General features: G+C 44.7%; 1 protein-coding gene across 4 annotated transcripts in view; it reads right to left on the bottom strand.

Annotated features, from left to right (window-relative positions):
- Window positions 1–22,470, bottom strand: part of GLS (glutaminase) — a 76,985-nt gene that overhangs the window by 5,362 nt on the left and 49,153 nt on the right. For all 4 annotated transcript variants that reach the window (XM_028750597.2, XM_028750635.2, XM_077917353.1 and 1 more), the window contains 3 exons: window positions 5,753–5,814; window positions 972–1,048; window positions 810–873 (listed from right to left, as the gene is read on the bottom strand). In XM_028750597.2, coding sequence (XP_028606430.2) covers window positions 810–873; window positions 972–1,048; window positions 5,753–5,814 — 203 coding nt within the window. The remainder of the gene's footprint in view (window positions 1–809; window positions 874–971; window positions 1,049–5,752; window positions 5,815–22,470) is intronic.

The raw sequence follows: 22,470 nt of genomic DNA, 5'->3' as shown, positions 1-22,470 counted from the left end.
GAACAAGAAGGTTTGAGCATATTAGACCGATCCTGGTCCAACTGCAATGGCTACCAGTTAGTTTCTGGGCCCAATTCAAAGTGCTGGTTTTGACCCATAAAGCCTTAAACGGCTCAGGGCCGCAATACCTCAAGGACCGCCTCTTTCCATGTTAACCTATGTGGACCATGAGATCATCTTCTAAGGCCCTTTGTGTGCCTCCTTCTCGAAAGGTCCAGAGGGTGGCAACACGAGAACGGGCCTTCTCTGCAGTGGCTCCCTGTCTATGGAATGCTCTCCCCAAGGAAGTTCGCCTGGTGCCTTCATTACACACCTTTAGGAACCAGGCAGAAAGGTTCCTTTTTAACCAGACCTTTGGTTGATCTGTTTGACATTCTGTGCCCTTTTAAATGTGGCTCTTTTCAGGGGATATTATTGGGTTGTTGTTTTTATTCTGATTATATATGTTGTGATCTTTTCTGTGAACCACCCTGAGACCTTTGGGTATAGGGTGGTATAGAAACTCTAATAATAATAATAATAATAATAATAATAATAATATTCTTCCCATTTCACTGCCTTGATTCCCTCCCAAGCACATGTAGACTAGGCATATTCTGTAACTAAGCCCAGAACCCTTCCTCCCGACTTCCCTATTAGCAGAATCAGCAGCCGCCTGGCTTGCATATAGAGAATTCTCATTACGTTCCCCATAAAATACCCCCTTTTCAACACACAAATTCCTCGGAGAACAGCGCCCACGAAGCCAGCGCTGCCGTAATTTAATGGACTGCGAATACTCCCCTGTATGTTCAAGTGCAGGTGCTCACCTGTCTTTGGGGAAAGGGTTCACTTTGCAGGCTTCCAGCAAAAATTTAACTACCTCTACGTGACCTACAAAACACAAGGAGGAGGGTAATTTTATGCACTCGTTATATTAAACGACGCTAAAATGTTAACAAGAAATGCCGGAGATTATTCACTGCCACAACCTTCCGCAGCCGCTACGTGCAGCGCTGTCCGGGAATCGTAGTCTCTCTGCTCCATATCCATGCCTGACAAAGCAAACCTGAAATAAATAAAATTATTATTAAAATTTGAGAGGATAATGGGGGGGAGAGGATAAAAAGCTCAGTCCCAAATAATGCAGAACCAAGCATCTAGTGTTTCCTAAGCCTTGGATAAGAGGAAAGCTCAAAAATTAGAAGTTCAAAATATATCGATTGGTATCTAAAGCTTTCCATATGCTGATGGAAGAACTTTGTCAGCGGAATGGGAGGAAGGCCATTTTGGGCAATTCCCCCTCTGCCCTCTTCCCAAATCTGTTCCACAAAGTGTTGGTGGCTCTGTCTGGAGGCAGATTCAGGAGGGCTGAAGGGGGACACACCAAAAAATGCCTCTCTTCCTCATTTCACTGACTGAGTCCTTTCATTAGGAAATCGAACACTGGTCCTGAAAGACCTACATTGGCTCCCAGTACATTTCTGAGAATAATTCAAAGTGCTGATGCTGACCTAAACCGGGCACCCCCAAACTCGGCCCTCCAGATGTTTTGGGACTACAACTCCCATCATCCCTGACCACTGGTCCTGTTAGCTAGGGATGATGGGAGCTGTAGTCCCAAAACATCTGGAGGGCCGAGTTTGGGGATGCCTGCCCTAAACGGCCTTGGCCCAGTATACCTGAAGGAACATCTCCATCTCTGTCATCCAGCCTGGACACTGAAGTCCAGCTCTGAGGGTCTTCAGCTGGTTCCCTCACTGCAAGAAGTGAAGCTACAGAGGGCCTTCTCAGTAGTGGTGCCCTCCCTGTGGAACGCCCGCCCATCAGATGTCAAGGAGAGAAAGAGCTACGCAACCTTTAGAAGACATCTCAAGGCAGCCCTGTATAGGGAAGTTTTTAATGTTTAATTACACTAATTTTCCTTCTATAAGATGCACCCATGTATAAGACACCCCCTATTTGGGGGGACTCCATTTTAAGAAAATGGGGGAAGATGGCCCCCGTGTATAAGACGCCCCCAAATTTTGGACATTATATTTTAGGGGGAAAACCTAGTCTTATACACAGAAAAATACGGTATGTTTTGGTATATGCTGGAAGCTGCCCAGAGTGGCTTCAGCACCCCAGTCAGATGGGCTGGTTACAAATAAAACTATTTATTATTATTATTATTATTATTATTATTATTATTATTATTATTACTATAGCATTGGGCACCACCCACTGACCTGGTTTGCACTTAATGCTAAACCCATGGTTTATTAAACCATGATTTAAGCATTGTGTGAACCCAATTTAGCGGCTTAGCTCATTCTGGTTGAATTCACTCATTAACTAAGGCTTGTAGTTGCTTTTGGACGCGGGTGGCGCTGTGGGTAAAAGCCTCAGCGCCTAGGGCTTGCCGATCGAAAGGTCGGCGGTTTGAATCCCCACGGCGGGGTGCGCTCCCGCTGCTCGGTCCCAGCGCCTGCCAACCTAGCAGTTTGAAAGCACCCCCGGGTGCAAGTAGATAAATAGGGACCGCTTACTGGCGGGAAGGTAAACGGCGTTTCCGTGTGCTGCGCTGGCTCGCCAGATGCAGCTTTGTCACGCTGCCCACGTGACCCGGAAGTGTCTGCGGACAGCGCTGGCCCCCGGCCTCTTGAGTGAGATGGGCGCACAACCCTAGAGTCTGTCAAGACTTGCCCGTACGGGCAGGGGTACCTTTACCTTTTTATAGTTGCTTTATAAGCCTTTGCTAACATTAATCATAGCTTAGTGTTATGTGCAAACCTAGAGCTCCTGCTCAACTATAGTTAAATGTGGCTAGCAGCATTTGAGCAGCGCTGGCTCGAATAAAGAGTGGGAAGTGGGGGAATTTGAACCTCTCTCAAGGCTCAGCTGCTGGTGTTTTTAACTACACTGGTACCTTGGGTTACAGACGCTTCAGGTTACAGACTCCGCTAACCCAGAAATAGTACCTCGGGTTAAGAACTTTGCTTCAGGATGAGAACAGAAATCACGCAGTGGCGGCGCAGTGGCAGCAGGAGGCCCCATTAGCTAAAGTGGTGCTTCAGGTTAATAACAGTTTCAGGTTAAGAACGGACCTCCAGAACAAAATAAGTTCTTAACCCGAGGTACCACTGTATTCTTCGATATAATAAAGTTAGGTTTAAGGGTTCATCTGCCAGACACCACAGCTTTAACTATGGTTAGTGTTTGCCATGCCTTAGCTAACCGGGCCATTAACTGGGGAATGTGTTTCAGTCATCCAAATTGTAATGCGTTTGCTAGGAGGCTCTGTGTGAAGAGCTTTCCTTTCCGGTCATTCTGAAAAGCCTGGGTTCCCCCCTTTGCATTCAAGCACTGTCCTGGCTTGTAAAACAAAATACCGTATTTTTCGCTCTATAAGACACACCAGACCACAAGACACACCTAGTTTTTGGAGGAGGAAAACAAGAAAAAATAATATTCTGAATCTCAGAAGCCAGAACAGGAAGAGGGATTGCTGCACAGTGAAAGCAGCAATCCCTCTTCCTGTTCTGGCTTCTGGGATAGCTGCGCAGCCTGCATTCGCTCCATAAGACGCACACACATTTCCCCTTACTTTTTAGGAGGGAAAAAGTGAGTCTTATAGAGCAAAAAATACGGTAACATCAGAGCAGCCATTGGTTCTGCATATACACTAGAAAAGCTGGAATGTTTCAAAACAAAGGCAAAAAAATTAAAAAAGGAGCAGAGGGCATGTAATCTCGCTCCTGTAATATTTTCACCACGGCTCTGGAAGCTTTAATCACTTTGCAGAATTAATTGATGAAAGCTTTAACTGGTATGCTTTTTTAAACCCGCAATTGTACTAGCTTTGTGGAACAGGTTCCTGGCATTCCCAACAGTATTCATTTAAAATAATGGAGCACAAACAGGGTTGTGGGGAGTGTGCATCTCAATCGCAATATTAGGTATTAAAAAATAAATTATATTGCCAGCGGTCACATGCACACAATGCACTTAAATCACATTTATACCATATATAAATGGCCTCCCCCCCTTTTTTTCTTGGAAGGCTCGAAGGGAAGTGTGAAACATGGCTAAGCGACACCTGGAAACTTTCCTCTCAATCTTATCCCCCGAATCCTTGAAACTATGTACACTGATAGTTCTCTAGGTAAGTCAGGTCAACTTCAAAGGAACCGACTGGTGCTCAGTGCCAAAGTCATGGCTCACCGGAAATAATCCAAGGAACCTTAGATTACCCCTCGCAAAGCGACAATTCCCAGCGCCCTTAAACTACCGTTTGCAGGATTATTCCCTGGGGGGAAGACATGTGCTCTGGCTGTATGGGGCAGATGTGGCCACTCTGCAGCCAGAATTTATATTTATTTTTTATTTTATTTATTTATTTATTTTTAATTTCTATAAATATTAAAATCAATAAATCAATAAAAGTCAATGGGTGTCCATCAATATGCAGATGATACCCAGCTCTACCTCTCTTTCAAATCAAAACCAGTGAAGGCGGTGAAGGTCCTGTGTGAGTGCCTGGAGGCAGCTGGAGGATGGATGGTGGCTAATAGATTGAGGTTGAATCCTGACAAGACAAGTACTGTTTTTGGGAGACAAGGGGTGGGCTGGTGTGGAGGACTCCCTGGTCCTGAATGGGGTAACTGTGCCCCTGAAGGACCAGGTGCGCAGCCTGGGAGTCATTTTGGACTCACAGCTGTCCATGGAGGCGCAGGTCAATTCTGTATCCAGGGCAGCTGTCTACCAGCTCCACCTGGTACGCAGGCTGAGACCCTACCTGCCCGTGGACTGTGTCACCAGAGTGGTGCATGCTCTAGTTATCTCCCACTTGGACTACTGCAATGCGCTCTGCATGGGGCTACCTTTGAGGGTGACCCAGAAACTGCAACTAATCCAGAAAGAGGCAGCTAGATTGGTGACTGGGGGCGGCCACCGAGACCATATAACACCGGTCTTGAAAGACCTACATTGGCTCTCAGTACGTTTCCAAGCACAATTCAAAGTGTTGGTGTTGATCTTTAAAGCCCTAAACGGCCTCGGCCCAGTATACCTGAAGAAGCGTCTCTACCCCCATCATTCTGCCCAGATGCTGAGGTCCAGCGCCGAGGGCCTTCTGGCGGTTCCCTCATTGCGAGAAGCAAAGCTACAGGGAACCAGGCAGAGGGCCTTCTTGGTAGTGGCGCCCGCCCTGTGAAACGCCCTCCCATCAGATGTCAAAGAGATAAACAACTACCTGACATTCAGAAGACATCTGAAGGCAGCCCTGTTCAGGGAAGTTTTTAACGTGTGATATTTTACTGTATTTTTGGTCTTTGTGGAAGCCGCCCAGAGTGGCTGGGGAAACCCAGTCAGATGGGTGGGGTATTATTATTATTATTATTATTATTATTATTATTATTAATCACTGGTTCCCCACAGGAGACATTATTATTAAGGAACCATGTAGTAATCGAATCCTCTTTCCACCTTGAATAGAGTGTCTCCGGAATCTAAGACTATTATTATTGTTCAAATGGATCTTCCATCGCTCACAGTGTCTCTGAACATGGCCCGGCCAGGTTTAATATATACATTATATAGGATTGCCATACGTCCGAGATTCCAATGATGGAATTAGCGTCTGGGGGAATTTTTTGGGGAAATTTGCAAAATGTCCGGGTTTTTGAAACTTAAAAAAAAAACGCTCAGATGTTTACTTCTTGAAATATGGCTACCCTATATGGCATACACATTTCATATAATGCAGCACAAAGCAAAATATGGATTTTACCTTCGTAGTGCAGACACATCACCAGTGTAGGCAGCAAACAGGAGATTTATGACAGATTTCACCTGTAATGGAGAAGGGAAAGGGAGAGGGATTTATAATGGGTTTTTTTCCATTCTATTTTCCTGGGAGGTTCAGAAGGGAGTATAAAAACATGCTAACATCTGCAAACTTTCATGTCAGCCTTATCAACAGCAAATTGGCCTCTGTATAAATTTCTAGTTCTGGACAACTTCAAAGCTATTAAACCGGTAGAACACAGCCAAAGTTGTCACTTGGAAAGGTTAGCAGCTGATATCTGAGAAAGGCTGTATTTAAAAGGGAGGTAGGAGAGCAAAAGCAAAACAAAAAAGTATCTTCTGGCAACCAATCCGCCCCTTTGGTTTCAGATAGTACATGGGTAGTCGAGTCTACGAAGGCCAGGACACAAATTTCCACAGCCCTCTAGTAGCTCATTTACCAGAAGTAATGTATTTAGCATTAACTCTGGAAGTATATGGGACGTAGGTGGCGCTGTGGGTTAAACCACAGAGCCTAGGACTTGCTGATCAGAAGGTCGGCGGTTCAAATCCCCGCGACGGGGTGAGCTCCCATTGCTCGGTCCCAGCTCCTGCCAACCTAACAGTTTGAAAGCACGTCAAAGTGCAAGTAGATAAATAGGTACCGCTCCGGCGGGAAGTTAAACGGCATTTCCGTGCGCTGCTCTGGTTCGCCAGAAGCGGCTTAGTCATGCTGGCCACATGACCCGGAAGCTGTACGCCAGCTCCCTCGGCCAATAAAGCGAGATGAGCGCCACAACCCCAGAGTCGGCCACGACTGGACCTAATGGTCAGGGGTCCCTTTACCTTTACCTTTACCTTTTACTGGAAGTATATACTCAATTCTGACCACAATGTATATTGTGCTCTAGGAGGCTTAGTTTGGTCTAAATTTGTGTCCCAGGCTTTTTTGACTCATCTACCCATATACTATCTGAAACCAAAGGGGTACATTGGTTGCCAAATATATTGCCAGAAATATATTGACATTATAACCCTAACCCTACCCCACTACAATGTCAGGTAACCAAAATACTATTTAAAAAGAATGTATATTCACGTTCGTACCAAATTTATATTTTATGTACGTTTTATTATTTAAAGAGACCCAAGAGAGTGGGCGAAAGAAGATAATTAAACATAGGACAGGCAGAAACTGTTGGGAGACAGCTTTATACAAGTGCTGAGCACACTTTTCAAGCTCTTACTATTTCACATGTTGGACTTAGGCACAGGTTATTTATCCAGTTAATTCCAATTATACCCCCACCTTTCCTCCCAAAGGGACCCTGGGTATCAAACATGGCAGCAACCATATTGTTTCCAATAAGGCGTGACCCATGCAAAGGCTTCTGGGAAACTGCAGCACAGCGCAGAGTCCATTCCAAAGAGGAAGCTTGTGATATATATATATATTATATGTTAAGAGTCATCCCACAGAGACCCCAAAACACATAGCCAGCTCCAGCACTATTTGTAGAAGAAATTACAATGGTACCTCAAGTTACAGATGCTTCAGGTTACAGACTCCACTAACCCAGAAATAGTACCTCAGGTTAAGAACTTTGCTTCAGGATGAGAACAGAAATCGTGCTCCGGCGGTGCAGCAGCAGCAGGAGGCCCCATTAGCTAAAGTGGTACCTCAGGTTAAGAACAGTTTCAGGTTAAGAACGGACCTCTGGAATGAATTAAGTTCTTAACCAGAGGTACCACTGTACAGTGTGTTCCACTTAAACAGGGATCTCCCAGAACAAATAGTACCCACTCGATCCCTACTTGGGTGCTGTACTAGGAACTTGCTAGTGGGAAGTGGGCCCCTCCCAGTGACATCACATATACAGGAAAGGGAGTCCACACACACTCACACACGGCTTTCAGGCAGTTTGGAACCCTGATCCCTCAGCATCCCAGAACCCTGACCCCTCAATGTTCCAGAACCCTGACCCCTCAGAGTTCCAGAACCCTGACCCCTCAGGGTTCCAGAACCCTGATCCCTCAGCGTTCCAGAACCTTGATCCTTCTGCGTTCCAGAACCCTGACCCCGAGTTCCAGAACCCTGACTCCTCAGGGTCCAGAACCCTGACTCCTCAGGGTCCAGAACCCTGACTCCTCAGGGTTCCAGAACCCTGATCCCTCAGGGTTCCAGAACCTTGATCCTTCTGCGTTCCAGAACCCTGATCCCTCAGTGTTCCAGAACTCTGACCCCTCAGTGTTCCAGAACTCTGACCCCTCAGTGTTCCAGAACCCTGATCCCTTAGTGTTCCAGAACTCTGACCCCTCAGTGTTCCAGAACCCTGACCCCTCAGCGTTCCAGAACCCTGATTCCTCAGCGTTCCAGAACACATAGAAACCTGTATGCAAGGTGGCTCCCTCCCTTCTGACATTTGTACATGAAGATGCCAGGGAAGAAGAGCTATCCCCACCCTCCCATTTTCTGTTCCTGCTTCCTCTTTAACCGTGAGCAGAACGGTGCTTCCAAAGTGGAAGCAAGCCGGATTGGGAGGGAGCTCGTCCCAGATTTTGTCACCTCGTGCAACCTCTGCGCAGGCCTGCCTGCTCACCTCTCAGCCTGCCTGCTTGCCTCTATATGTTGAATTGCCAGTGTGTTATCTTGGCAAAAAGAGATTATCGCCAGCAACTCTCCCTGATAAGCAGAACTCAAAGCCAAGGATACGGCGGCAATGATACACTATCCTGGCCTATTTGCAAGACTGACTCAAAATGTGGCAGCTTCCGTCCTTGCGTGGGTAAGGAATAGAGAGTCCTTGATGCTGTTTTGCTTAGATACAGAAATGGAGGAACAGGCAGAGTAACACGAGAACAATGAGAATGATGAATTCGCAAAAGGTCAAATGTCCCTGCCCAGCTAATCAATTATTAAATTGACTCAAATAACTCTTGGCCAAATAATCCATTTCCCCCCAAGTTTTGGTGATAGTAAGGAAGCAGCTTGTTGGGAGAGCATGTGCCCTGCTTGCAGAAGGGCTCGTGTTAAGTGACCGGCATCCCTAGGTAGGGTTGGGGCAGTCCAGTCTGAAAACCTGCAGGCCCGTCAGTATAGAAAACATTGAACTTGGTGGACCGATGATCAGTGTATGCAATAAGGCTGCTTCCAACATTTAAGAGCGAGTTTATACTAAGCCAGAATGATTTCCTAAATCCATTCGACAGTTCGCTGGCATGAGGCATTTTTCTTGCTGCCATCTAAAATAGCACTCATGTTTAAGATTTTTTTTAAGAAAGAGCTGAGACCAAGAAAGCCAAATGGAAGGATGCGAAATACAAGAAGCAGAAACCAATTATATCACATAAACCAGCTTTGCAACTAGTTACCATTTTCTTGGTTTAAACATGATAAGATTTTTATCAGCCTGCAATCCCTTATGTGTAACTCCTGGCTTCGGGCTCATAGCTTTCAAAAGACAACACAGGGGCAAGTGTGATTTCCCCTCAAACATTTCCCACTCGAAGGGAACCTTCATAGCAGCTTATGGTTTTCTTGATATGGTGCTGGTTTTGACACCAGCGCTAAAGAAAAACGTTAAGTTTGTTTTTGTTCTATTTAACCCAGAAACACACCCATTGCATTAGAAAGGCAAGACTACATCTATGTGCTTCGATTTATATATACAGTGCTACCTCAGGTTACAGACGCTTCAAGTTACAGACTCCGCTAACCCGGAAGTAGTACCTCAGGTTAAGAACTTTACCTCAGGATGAGAACAGAAATCGTGCTCTGGCGGCAGCGGGCGGCCCCATTAGCTAAAGTGGTACCTCAAGTAAAGAACAGTTTCAGGTTAAGAACGGACCTCCAGAATGAATTAAGTTCTTAACCCGAGGTACCACTGTATGTATTTGAAAACACATAAGCAATATTCCACCAGCAATATTCTATTAGTCGTGAAGGTAAAGGTTTGAGAACTGCTGTCCTAGAACGGGCAGAGAATTTGTGATTAAGGACTGATTCATCCAACAATCTGTTTCAGACTCCCCAAATGAATCACTCCTAATGTGGCAGTCTAGTTTTCGCTTAAAATGCACATTTTCCTTCTCAACTCAAAAGGGGGGCAATTCCCTCCTCACCTAGCCTCTGGATTGCTATGCATGCAAAAACAAATTCCTCAAATGAATCAATTTTGCTCAGAGCTTGATTAAATTCCCTGAGATTTTTCTGCCCGAGGTCACTGTGGTTTGATCTACAGATGTCGGAATGGTCTGCTTTCCAGGCAACTCCTTCCCTGCTGTCTTTGAGATAGCATCCCACTCCTTTAGATTCCTGATTATTAAATATAGATATTAGAGGCTTTTAAACTTTCCACACGATTACTCTGCAGAATAAAGGAAAGCAGAACGTAAATGTTACATTTGTTGAGAAATTCTTCCTTACATCACCACGACAAAAAGCAGGAGAGCAGCATTAATCAAAGATACCACTAAGGCAAAGAATCTCTTGCCAAAATCTAGGTATTAACATTTACAAAGGTGTTAAGCAAATGTCAATTATCTTGGTAAAGGTAAAGGGACCCCTGACCATTAGGTCCAGTCGTGACCGACTCTGGGGTTGCGGCGCTCATCTCGCTTTATTGGCCGAGGGAGCCGGCGTACAGCTTCCGGGTCATGTGGCCAGCATGACTAAGCCGCTTCTGGCGAACCACAGCAGCGCACGGAAATGCCGTTTACCTTCCCACCGGAGCAGTACCACTTTATCTACTTGCACTTTGATGAGCTTTCGAACTGCTAGGTTGGCAGGAGCTGGGACCGAGCAACAGGAGCTCACCCCGTTGCAGGGATTCGAACCACCAACCTTCTGATCGGCAAGTCCTAGGCTCTGTGGTTTAACCCACAGCGCCACCCACGTTCCTAATCATCTTGGTAAGATTATACAAAACCAGGTCTTTTCCCCCCCAGCCAGAATTGAGTTCCGGCACTTTTGAGGTGGGCGCCATTGCCATTCTAAGAGAACGAGGGAGGTGTTCATGGTGAGTTCCGGCAACTCTCTTTCTAGAAAAAATATCACTGTGCTGAACCTATTTTACTCATCCCAACAACTGCAAAACTGCTCAGTAAAATTGACCAAATTCACCTCACTTTCTGAAACCGCACAAACGGAGCACACACACAACACACCCTCCCTGGCTCATTGACGCAAGCAGAACACACACGAGAGCATGGCATTAATAAAACGATCCTGGTGTCAGCACTGCTCAATGGCTTTCCTGGCCTGTTTCCAACAGACCTTCAGGATCTGCAGAGCACTGTAACGGACTTAAATTCTGCGTGTTGCTGTTCAAAGAAAAGGTATTAGCAGCAGCCAAGTGGCGGCGTCTTCCGTGTTTATCCTTGGCCCATCTCCAAAGACGTTCAAGATAGTAATCTTTGATTTCAGCTGTGTCACAATCAAAGCAGCATTCTGACCAGTTCACAGGCAGCCTCAGGATCTTACATTGCACCCAAGTGAGCTGTATTAGGGGGGCAAGTATCCAAGAGCAAAATGAGGCAACAGCTGTTGTCCTTGCAGGACCTCGGCACCTATTGTTAACAGGATGTGCCCCCCGTTAATCCGGCTCAAAGTGGGATTAGCGCCGATGTGCAAAAAATAGATTCTGTACTGTCTGAGGTGAGTGTGTTTCTGGTGAACCAGAATCAGTAGCTTACTGGGAGAGCTCTGCATTTGCGATGACAGGTTTTCTCTCTCCTCCTATCAAATAAAAAGGAAAAAGGCATCAAGAAAGTTATCTATGCAATGCCTGTGTATGAAAGAATCTGAAAAAATAGCCCCATTTGACATCATGCTAGGTACAGGTTACAAATGGTATCTGGAAACTCAAAAGGGCAACACTTAATTTCGCTGAACCATATTAATCAGTGCCACCACACAACCCTTGCCCTATTCAAAACCAAACCAAGCGCCAGGGAAGTGAAAACTGAGCAAATCCCATCCCCAGACTTCAAAGCTAAAACGGAACTGCAGTGCTGAACATGGCAGCGAAAACCTCAACGCTACATTACGAGATGCCCTCCGACAGCATCGAGTCTTGCAGCATACCTGAAGGAGAGTCTCCACTCCTATCGTTCAGCCCGGACACTGAAGTCCAGCTCCGAGGGCTTTATGGCGGTTCCCTCACTACGAGAAGTGAAGCTACAAGGAACCAGGCAGAGGGCCTTCTCGGTAGTGGCGCCCACCCTGTGGAACGCCCTCAAGGAAATAAACAACTATCTGACTTTTAGAAGACATCCGAAGGCAGCCCTGTTGAGGGACGTTTTTAACACTTGACGTTTTATTATGTTTCTATATTCTTCTGGAAACCCCCCCCCCCCCAGAGTGGCTGGGAAAACCTAGCCAGACGGGCGGGGTATAAATAATAAAATAATTATTACAGGGAACCAGGCAGAGGGCCTTCTCGGTAGTGGCGCCCACCCTGTGGAACGCCCTCCCACCAGATGTCAAGGAAATAAACAACTATCTGACTTTTAGAAGACATCTGAAGGCAGCCCTGTTGAGGGAATTTTTTTATGCTTGATGTTTTATCGTGTTTTTAATATTCTGTTGGGAGCTGCCCAGAGTGGCTGGGGAGGCTCAGCCAGATGGGCGGGGTATAAGTAATAAATTATTATCATCATCATCATTATTAGTGCAACTGTGAAAAACTTCCACAGTAAACCCTGCATGCAGAAATCTTGTATCCGCAAGAAGCCTCAGGGTCATCTCAAAACTGAAACTGGTGTGAGGACAAAGCAAAGAGGACGCCTTCACCCTGGTATGGCTCCCCTTTATTACATACACAGCCCAACTAGACAACAAGAAAAAGCACAACAACTCCGATTTGGCTAATTTGACCCAACAGCACCCCCCCCTTTACACACAAACAAAACTCACTGCAGTCAACTTTAGGCAGCCAATCAACGAAAACATGAATGGAAAGAGAACCTACTTTCCCTGTGATACTGACACACAAACTGCACACACAACACTATGTAAAAGTGTATTCCCCCCCCCCACTCCTCTTCTCCCCCAAACCCATACTGCCTATAACATTAGGGTCTCACATCGAATGAAACTGACTTGTGGGGAGGACTCTGTGAACTGAAAGCACAGATGCCGTACACTTGTTACCCAAGGAAATCTTAATAAAAACTTTTAAAAAAATAAATAGGTTGATATGGCGGAAGATAATGCAATGGCACAGAATGAATAAAGAAAGACTACAATATATTCTGCTTTTGACTCTGCCGGCAACAGCATTGATTTTCGTACTGTACAATTTTGCCAAAAATAATTGTGCGCGCTCTCTCTCTCTCTCTCTCTCTCTCTGTAAAGCACTCAGTCTGGCTATTCTGGTACAGCACCCAGAAAGATGGTCTAAAATTTACTATCCTACCAAAACCATGAAACTCCCCCGTTTTCAGGTGCCACATTATTCTTAATCATGTCACTGCAAGCAAGCAAAGAGGAATATCATCAATTGGACAATTCGGGAGATGGTGTTGGACTTTCGGAGGAAGAGAGGAGAACTAGCCCCGCTGTACATCGGAGAGGGCTGTGTGGAGATAGTCTCTTCCTTTAAATTCCTAGGAGTTTATCTCAGCGAAGATCTTACTTGAAAAATAAATACAACCCAGGTGGTTAAGAAAGTCCAACAGAGACTCCATCTCCTCAGAGTATTGCGGAAGAACAATGTCAATCAACACCTGATGATCGCCTTCTACCGGTCCACAATAGAAAGTGTCCTTTCATACTGCATCACGGTGTGGTATGCTGGTTTGACACCATCTGATAGGAAATGCCTACAGAGGGTGGTGAATACAGCACAAGATATTATGGGCTGTCCCGTGAATCCGCTGGATGAAATAGTGAAAGAACGTTGCCTCATGAGAGTGAGGAAAATTCTCAGGGATGATTCACACCCTGGCCAGCACTTTCTTGATCTCCTGCCCTCAGGCAGAAGATATAGAAGCATGATTAGTCCCACCAACAGGGTAAAGAACAGCTTCTATCCGTGGGCTGTTAGGCTGCTGAATGAAAAGATAACAACAGGGCAACTGACTTTCGGGTGTGGCGGGTGTGCGTCAGTAAACGAGGAGAATTAAGACTAACAGAGCTGAGTGGGGGGTGCTTGTGTAATCTCACTGCATGCAAGTTGTACAAGTGACAATAAAGTATTTCAATTTCAATTCTCAGGAGAGAGACAGATCCTGGTTTGCCCCCTAGGTGGTGCACAGTCACAATATTGTAGTGTCTGTTAGGTTGTTCGATATTTCCCCCTCAACCCTCTGCCTCCCTACAAACGCACTGGCATTAACTTCACAATGCTGTTAGGGTAGCTTTTATTTTGGGAGGCCGGCGGCAGCATTAACTCGCAAAGCTGCTTCCAGGGATTTCATTTTGGAACCACAGATGCAGAATTAACTTGAAATGATGCCCACCTAAGCATTTATATTTGCGCGGATACCTCCCCCCGCACCCCCACAAAGTCCCAGCTTGCTCTCGGCCGTTTCAAAAGTCGAGCTGAAAATACAAGTGTAAGGAACCCAGAAAAGAATAACTGCAGCAGACAACGGATCGAGCGGGAAGCTCTCCCAGCCTTCACTCAAATCATCTTAATATAGAAATTCGTTATCTACAGAAGGGTGCGATTTCCGAAGATTGAGAATTATTAGACAAAAGAGCCGGACGCAACAATAATTTGGATTTCCGAGATCTCCGAAAACCGTACTAGGTGTTAAGTTCAGTAAAGTAAGAACACAAGAGGAGCCAATGACCCACCTAGGGCAGGGTCCTGTTCTCAGTGGTGAACCGCTGTGACACCCACAAACCAGACCTGGGCGCAACAACACGCACAACTCCCCATTTGTGTTTCCCAGGAACCTGCATTCAAAGGTAAAGGCACACTTTCTGACCGTGGAGATAAAAGCAGCCATTCAATGTGCCACTAGAATCGTGGCAATTGTTTTCTGGGTGGAGAAGTGCAAAATGTTCTCTTTAAGAATGTGTCCCCCAGACTAACAGGGAACACACAGAGAAAGCCGAGACTATCACCAGGGCAAACAGCTCCTCTGTTCACATATTAGAGGACAGTTTTGCAAACTTGGGTTTGCTGCTGCTGTTTTTGGACTACAACTCCCATCATCCCTGACCACTGGTCCTGCTAGCTAGGGATGATGGGAGTTATAGTCCAAAAACAGCTGGAGTCCCAGGTTTGGGAAACCCTGTAAGCTACCCTTTCAAGGATCCTCCCGAACAGTCTCCTTCCAGAGCAACATCCCATAAGGTCACCGTTACAAGTTAGTTTCACCCTCCCTGTGCACGAGCCAAAGCACTCCGAATTTATGGGATGTGCATATGGATTTCACCCACTGTCACTGCATGTAAATATGGATATACACTGGTTTTCGCTTCTGGGCTTCTCATTGATTTCTGATCCTGTGGGCAATGGCGTTTTATTATACCAATAATAAACTATCATCTTCCAAACCAACTACTCTATTCCGAACTTAAAAATGGAAAGCACAATGCCGGTGGACAACAAAAGAGGTTCAAAGACTCTCTCAAGGCAAATCTTAATAATTTTTTTAGTATAAACACCAACAACTGGGAAACACTGGCCTGTGAGCACTCCAGTTGGAGAACAGCCTTTACCAAAGGGATGTGGGTGGCGCTGTGGGTTGAACCACAGGGCCTAGGACTTGCCGATCAGAAGGTCGGCGGTTCGAATCCCCGCAACGGGGTGAGCTCCTGTTTCTCAGTCCCTGCTCCTGCCAACCTAGCAGTTCGAAAGCAAGTCAAAGTGCAAGTAGATAAATAGGTACCGCTCCGGCAGGAAGGTAAACGGCGTTTCTGTCCGCTGCTCTGGTTCGCCAGAAGTGGCTTAGTCATGCTGGCCACATGACCCAGAAGCTGTACGCTGGCTCCCTCGGCCAATAAAGTGAGATGAGCGCCGCAACCCCAGAGTCAGTCACGACTGGACCTAATGGTCAGGGGTCCCTTTACCTTTACATGGGCTTTGAAGATGCTCGAACTCAGGATGAAAGGGACAGATGCGCTAAGAGGAAGGCACGCTTGGCAAACCCTCACCATGATCGACTCCCACCCAGAAACCTATGTCCCCACTGTGGAAGGATGTGTGGAACTAGAACTGGCCTCCACAGTCACTTACGAACTCACTGTTAAAACCATGTTTATGGAAGACAACCTTACTCGGCTACGAGTGATCTCCAAAGAAGAAGATGATCACGCAGAAATTCAGATGGGTGCCATTGCCATCAAATGGCAAGAAGGGAAGCATTCGTGGCGTGTTCCAGCAACTCTTTTTTCTAGAAAAATAGCCCTGGCTATACTGTGGGTTAAACCACAGAGCCTAGAACTTGCTGATCAGAAGGTCAGTGGTTCGAATCCCTGCGACAGGGTGAGCTCCAGTTGCTCGGTCCCTGCTCCTGCCAACCTAGCAGTTTGAAAGCACATCAAAGTGCAAGTAGATAAATAGGTACCACTCCGGCGGGAAGGTAAACAGCGTTTCCGTGTGCTGCTCTGGTTCTCCAGAAGCGGCTTAGTCATGCTGGCCACATGACCTGGAAGCTGTATGCTGGCTCCCTCGGCCAGTAAAGCGAGATGAACGCCGCAACCCCAGAGTCAGTCACGACTGGACCTAATGGTCAGGGGTCCCTTTACCTTTACCTTTATACTGCCATCCACCTCGGTAACTAAGCTATAAGAAATGACTGCAACTGTCCTGGACAAACGTTTGGAAGCTGTAATTCAAGGTGAAGAGGGTCAGCAGGGGTTGACAGCCTGAATTCTGAAAAGATGGAGATAAGGGAAGACTGGGAGAAAAAAGTTTGCCTGAAAATAATGATCTGGCAATTAATGGGCTGGACCCGATCTCACACAGCCAGGAGAGCTTCTTGAGCTCAGCTTTGATAGCTGAAACAAATGGCACTACTGACAACACACACCTTTGGATATCAGATGTATACAAAATACTGGCTGCGTTCCCTCCTGACCCGCAAAGATCTTGCGAAAGATCATCCATGCCCTTGTAACCCGCAGATTGACTGCAGCATTGCACTCTGGCTGCCCTGTAAGATTACCACAGTCCACCTACTCAGAGGAATAGCTTTGCTGTTAGCTTCAGGAGCCAATTCAAAGCACTCAGATTCTGACATTTAAAACCACACAAAGACTGAGGACCACATACCTCAGAGGGCCACTCCCTTTAAAGGACACACTCGCAAACAGGGAGATGTTTGAACAGTTTTGGGATGAAGGAGCGAATCAAAATATTTAAGGGGTTGGAAGTCGCAAGTATTTTAGGCTTTCTCGGCCAGGAACAAAAAAATAGGATAACTCACTGGGGACATGAGAGTGGTTTGTAAAATTGTGCACCGAGGCCTGTGAAACCTTGCGGAAAATGACAGAGAAGCATATGATGAGCAGGATAGATGGTAAAGAGAGGTTAGAATTTGGGGTTTCCCAAACTTGGGTTTGCTGCTGCTGTTTTTGGACTACAGTTCCCATCAACCCTGACCAGTGGTCCTGCTAGCTAGGGATGATGGGAGTTGTAGTCAAAAAAAAGAAAAAGAAAAGCTGGTGACCTGAGTTTGGGAAACCCTGGGTTAGATAAAGAGGTGAGATTCAATATTTTATATATTTTATATATATATATATATATATATATATGCTTTCGTAGATTTTCACGGGTACAGGAATGCAGGTTTTGGTGTCCTCGGGTATCTTCCCGTGTAAAAGTTGGGGTGTCTAGGCGACGTTTCGACGAGGTCTCACTCGTCATCTTCAGGCAGGTGCTTTCGGCTTCTTGTTACTGGAACAGAGCAGGATCTCAGTGTTTGAGTTCCTATAAATACTGTTGAGGTATTGTTGAGGGAAGAAAAGGCACACTAGCCTAGGAACTTCCTCTCTGCCCAAAACATTGGAGGCCACACCTCCTCAACAGTATTTATAGGAACTCAAACACTGAGATCCTGCTCTGTTCCAGTAACAAGAAGCCGAAAGCACCTGCCTGAAGATGACGAGTGAGACCTCGTCGAAACGTCGCCTAGACACCCCAACTTTTACACGGGAAGATACCCGAGGACACCAAAACCTGCATATATATATATATATATATATATATATATATCCCTACAAACTAAGAATGTTTCCTACTATGCCTACTGAAAATGCAGACTTAACATTAATCTCCATTAAAATGTTTTTCATGTATATTTTAATCACAAAATATGTATTTAAATGCTATGGGTCACAGTCTACGTAGTGCTAAAGGTTACAAGTGTGCAGAACGACTTCTGCTTGGTTGGCGAGACATTCTCTCCTCTCCTCCCCCTGCTCCCCCAAACCTGCTCTGGGTTCCCACCCAAAATCCCCAGAGCAGATTTAGGGGGCCTGCAGGGCACATCTGAGTGGAGGAGAGAGAGGGGCGCAAGTCTTGTTGCGCTTAGCAGACCCCGCTTTTGTGTGTGCCCAAAGTTAGTTGAACACCACTCATATTATCTCAGTGCAGGCATTTCTAGACATATTTTATCCTAAATTATAAGGAGTAGCATTTTAATTTTTTTAAGCACCCATTTTGGAACATGTTTTGAGTTGAAGACTGTATTGTAAAATTCAGAGAAGGGCAGAATCTGACGAATAACTACATTCCAGTTTTTACATCAAGATGTGGACTTCCTTAAAAATACGGAAAAAGCAAAATTTTCTGTTATGCCCGGTATTAAGTGCACTATCATACATAGCACATGGAAGAGAACGAGGTTTTTAAACTGTTTCATATACCTCCACAGAACAAGCCACAGGAAATTGGAGGGGTTAAGCCTGATGATGTTCGGTTGTTCTTGTAAGATCAGAAGAGCCCTGTTATATAATATCAAATGCCCTTTTAAAATGTGGGTTGCTCTTGTTCTTGTTTTTATTATGTGCCGTGTAGAATTGTAATTTTATGTTGCGGATTGCCCTGAGACCTGCAGATGTAGGGCGGTGTACAAATTTAAATATTAATAATAATCTGGGTTTTCCCCCACACAAAAAAGAGGTGCCAAAACTCACTGTGAGGCTGTTCCAGTAAGTGTCACACTTAAAAAACAACAACAACCCCAAAATAGGCGCCAATACTCTCCATGAAGCTGTTCCAGTAAGTGCCACACTTTTTAACAGCGACAAGAGAGGTGCTGGTACTGTGTACCTTTGAGTACCCCCTGGAAAAAAGCACTGATAATAATAATGATAGATCAGTCCAGTATTTCGTTCACACAGTGGCCAAGCCTAAAAACAGAAACTAGGCAAACAGCACTCTTCCTACTTGTTATTGCAAGTGATTTTCAACGCTGTCATCAAGCAAAAAGAAGTGTCAACATGCCTCAGTCCAATGAAAGTACTCGCATGCGAAGCATCATAGTTCCCACTTGCATTTGCTAATTATTTTAATAATTGGTGGCGGGGAGCTTCAATGCAAACTCAGCGATTTGCATCCCATTTACACAGTGGGGACAAAGATATTTTGAATCACCGTATGGCAAGAAATAGCTGGCTCCATGGGAAGGCAGTGAAAGAGCTTCAGCCGGAATAATCCCTTCATTTTTAACCAATATGTTTGCCATTGGAGCAACTGGGGCACTGATGTAGCACATGCTACGAAACGAATGGGCATGGCCGTTTGTATTTCAAAATTTATTGGTAATGCTAATGATGATGAGCTGCGCTTTCTAAGTCACAATTCAAAAGGATCTGCACTTGTCCTGCGTTGTTATTATATATAATAATATATTTAACTACTGGCAGTTTTAAGATGCGCTCCTGCCACTAAAAGATTTAGAGCAGAGCAGCTCAATCAAAGCACCTAATCTGGAGACTTTGAAAATAGGACTTTCAAATCAACAATTCAAGCCAGGGTTTTTAAAACTGACCTTCAATGGTTCTACCTGCCTTTACTGGACTGAGAATACCCTCCACTCCAGACACGTGAGGTATGTTGGCTATACAGTGGTACCTTGGTTCTCAAATGCCTTGGTTCCCAAATGCCGAAAACCCAGAAGTGTTCCGGTTTTTGAATGTTTTTCAGAAGCTGAACGTCCGATGTGGCTGTCGGCTATTGTTTCCAGGGCGCCTGCACCAATCAGAAGCTGCGCCTTGGTTTTCAAACATTCCAGAGCGGATTAAGTCTGGCGCTTTTGTTTTTGCTATTTATTTTGCATTTTCGTTTTTGAGGCTTTTTCAGTTAATTTGTTTTTGTGACTGTATGGAACCCAGTTCAGCTACCGATTGATTGCTTGACTGTGGAAATGGATAAAAGCCCCCCCATCCAAACAATGACAATGCAGGTAAGAAAATAATAATAATTTTAATTTTTATCATCTACAATACTGTCTTGTTTATTTTATAGAACAGTACATTGATGATTGCTTTCATTTTATGGATCAATGGTCTCGTGAGATAGTAAAATTCATGTTAAATTGCTGTTTTAGTTCTGAAGAAGTGTGCATGCACACGAAAGCTCATACCAAGAACTAACTTAGTTGGTCTTTAAGGTGCTACTGGAAGGAATTTTTTTTGTTTTAACTATGGCAGACCAACACGGCTACCCATCTGTAACTGCTGTTTTAGGGGTTGTTTTTAAAAGTCTGGAACAGATTAATCCGTTTTGCATGACTTTCTATGGGAAAGCGTGCCTTGGTTTTGGAACACTTTGGTTTTGGAACGGACTTCCGGAATGGATTAAGTTTGAGAACCAAGGCACCCCTGTAAGATTTCTATCATCTGAGATGAATGAAAATTTAATATGGGAAACAGTGGGAACACATGGGGAAAGCCACAGGATGTAATGAGCCTTTAAAAAGGAGACCAGAAAATCTACAAGTGTCCTATCAGCCCTTAATACATTTCTAAACAATGTTAAGTTGGGTTTGGGATTTTGCTTTTAAGGAAATCACACATTCCTCAGCAGGTAAATCTGCTGGTCAAGGGGAAACTGACTAGAAGTCAGCAGGCAAGCAGGCAGGCTTCTTACCTCAAACGCCTTCTACTTAAATTGCATTCAGGATTTCAAATTGCCCTCTTTTAAAATGAAAGTTATTGATCTCATACCGATGGAGTGGGTTAAGAATCGGTTCTGCAGCGGAGGACTATAAAATTGACACATCAGATTACAAGAGGCAAAACTCAATGCACTGGAAGAGGTAAGTGGAAAGGAAGTACACACCCAAAATATTTGGTTCAGTAAATCTAAATGGAGCACACATGCAGAGAGCTGATACGATTTGACTACAGGCAGAGATCAAGGAAGTGAACTTTGAAGTATTAAAGTAAGAGAGCTTTCAGAAGAGGCAGAGGAAGATCAGGAAAGTCTGTAGCCTGAATACAGGAGAAGATAACCCAATTCCCGTCAGTGGCATAAAGGAGAAAAAAGATGTTTCTTGTGAAGTTAACAATGTTAAGGATAAAAGCAGGCACTGCTAGCAAATAAATGGGAAGTATCACTGACATTTGGGTTTAGAGGTCAGAGCCTTTAGCAACATCTATTCAGAAGAAGTAAGAAGAGACCTCAAGATTTAAGTGTACGTTTGAAGGAAAGGAAAATGCATGAAGTGCGTTTGGATGTAAATACACAAGCCATGGTTTGGGCATCAGGGCTGAACGTTGGGCTCACACTTTCCCTTCTCCCCATAGGAACACTGAATTTATTCCCACAATGAATGGTTTAAGTTTGCCATTGTCTCCAGGTCAGGCAAACTATAGTTTGTGCAAACCATGTATTGCCTCCAAACCAAAACTAGAATTTCATTTCAAATTCTGCCTTCCACCTCTGGTTTGGGGTAGACAATGGTTTCCCCAAACCGTACCTTACTCGGTTTGGATGTAATGGCAAACCATGGTTTCCCTAGATGCAGATTAGAAGGTGGGAACCTGAAGGTTGTAAGCAACTGTCAACACTAGCGTGACCCATTGAATCAATGGACTTAAGTTAGTAATGTCCATTCGTTTAAATGGGTCTACTCAAGAGGATGATTTTGTGTGATACAGTCCATGAGAACAGAGAAGGAAGCCTAAGGCTCAGCCCTGAGCGCCAAACCACGGTTTAGCAACCACATCCAAACTGGGCCAAAAAAGTTGACCGTAGTGCAAGCAACAGAGAATGTCCAAGAATTATTGCAAATTTAGAAGGATTCACCATTACATGCACTACCTAAAAAAACCAAGGGAATAAAATTTGTATATTGTGTGTTCTCCTTTGTTCTCCTCTTTCTTCTCACTGTATTGGAAAGAAAGAATAAATGTCTAATTAATATTGAAATCCAAGCATGATGGCATTTAAAATGCTTTTCATCAAGTATCAAAGGATTAAATCCAGGGAAAAGTAAAATAAAAATAAAAATGCTCTCATTTATTAAAAGAGGAGAAAGCATGTTCTTCTCTTGCAGGTAAGAAACACATCTTAAAAAGAAATTAAGAACTGCGGGGAATGAAACTTGGAAAAGTTTGTGTCACATCTACACAGAGAAAACAAAAGTTATCTTTTTTAAAAGCTGAAGGATATAAGAAAGATGGTAATGGGAGATATATCATCTAGAAATTTTATTATTATAGAAAAATGACACCTGGATGTGTAAATGGGCCCAACATCACTCCAAAAGATTTCTTTAAAATGTGGAAAACTTGGGCAGATTTTCCTGAAAGCA

The sequence above is a fragment of the Podarcis muralis genome, chromosome 1, assembly GCF_964188315.1.
Source record: "Podarcis muralis chromosome 1, rPodMur119.hap1.1, whole genome shotgun sequence".
NCBI classification, from domain to species: domain Eukaryota; kingdom Metazoa; phylum Chordata; class Lepidosauria; order Squamata; family Lacertidae; genus Podarcis; species Podarcis muralis.
The sequence above is the reverse complement of the archived record's forward strand: the minus strand, read 5'-3'. Positions and strand labels throughout refer to the sequence as shown.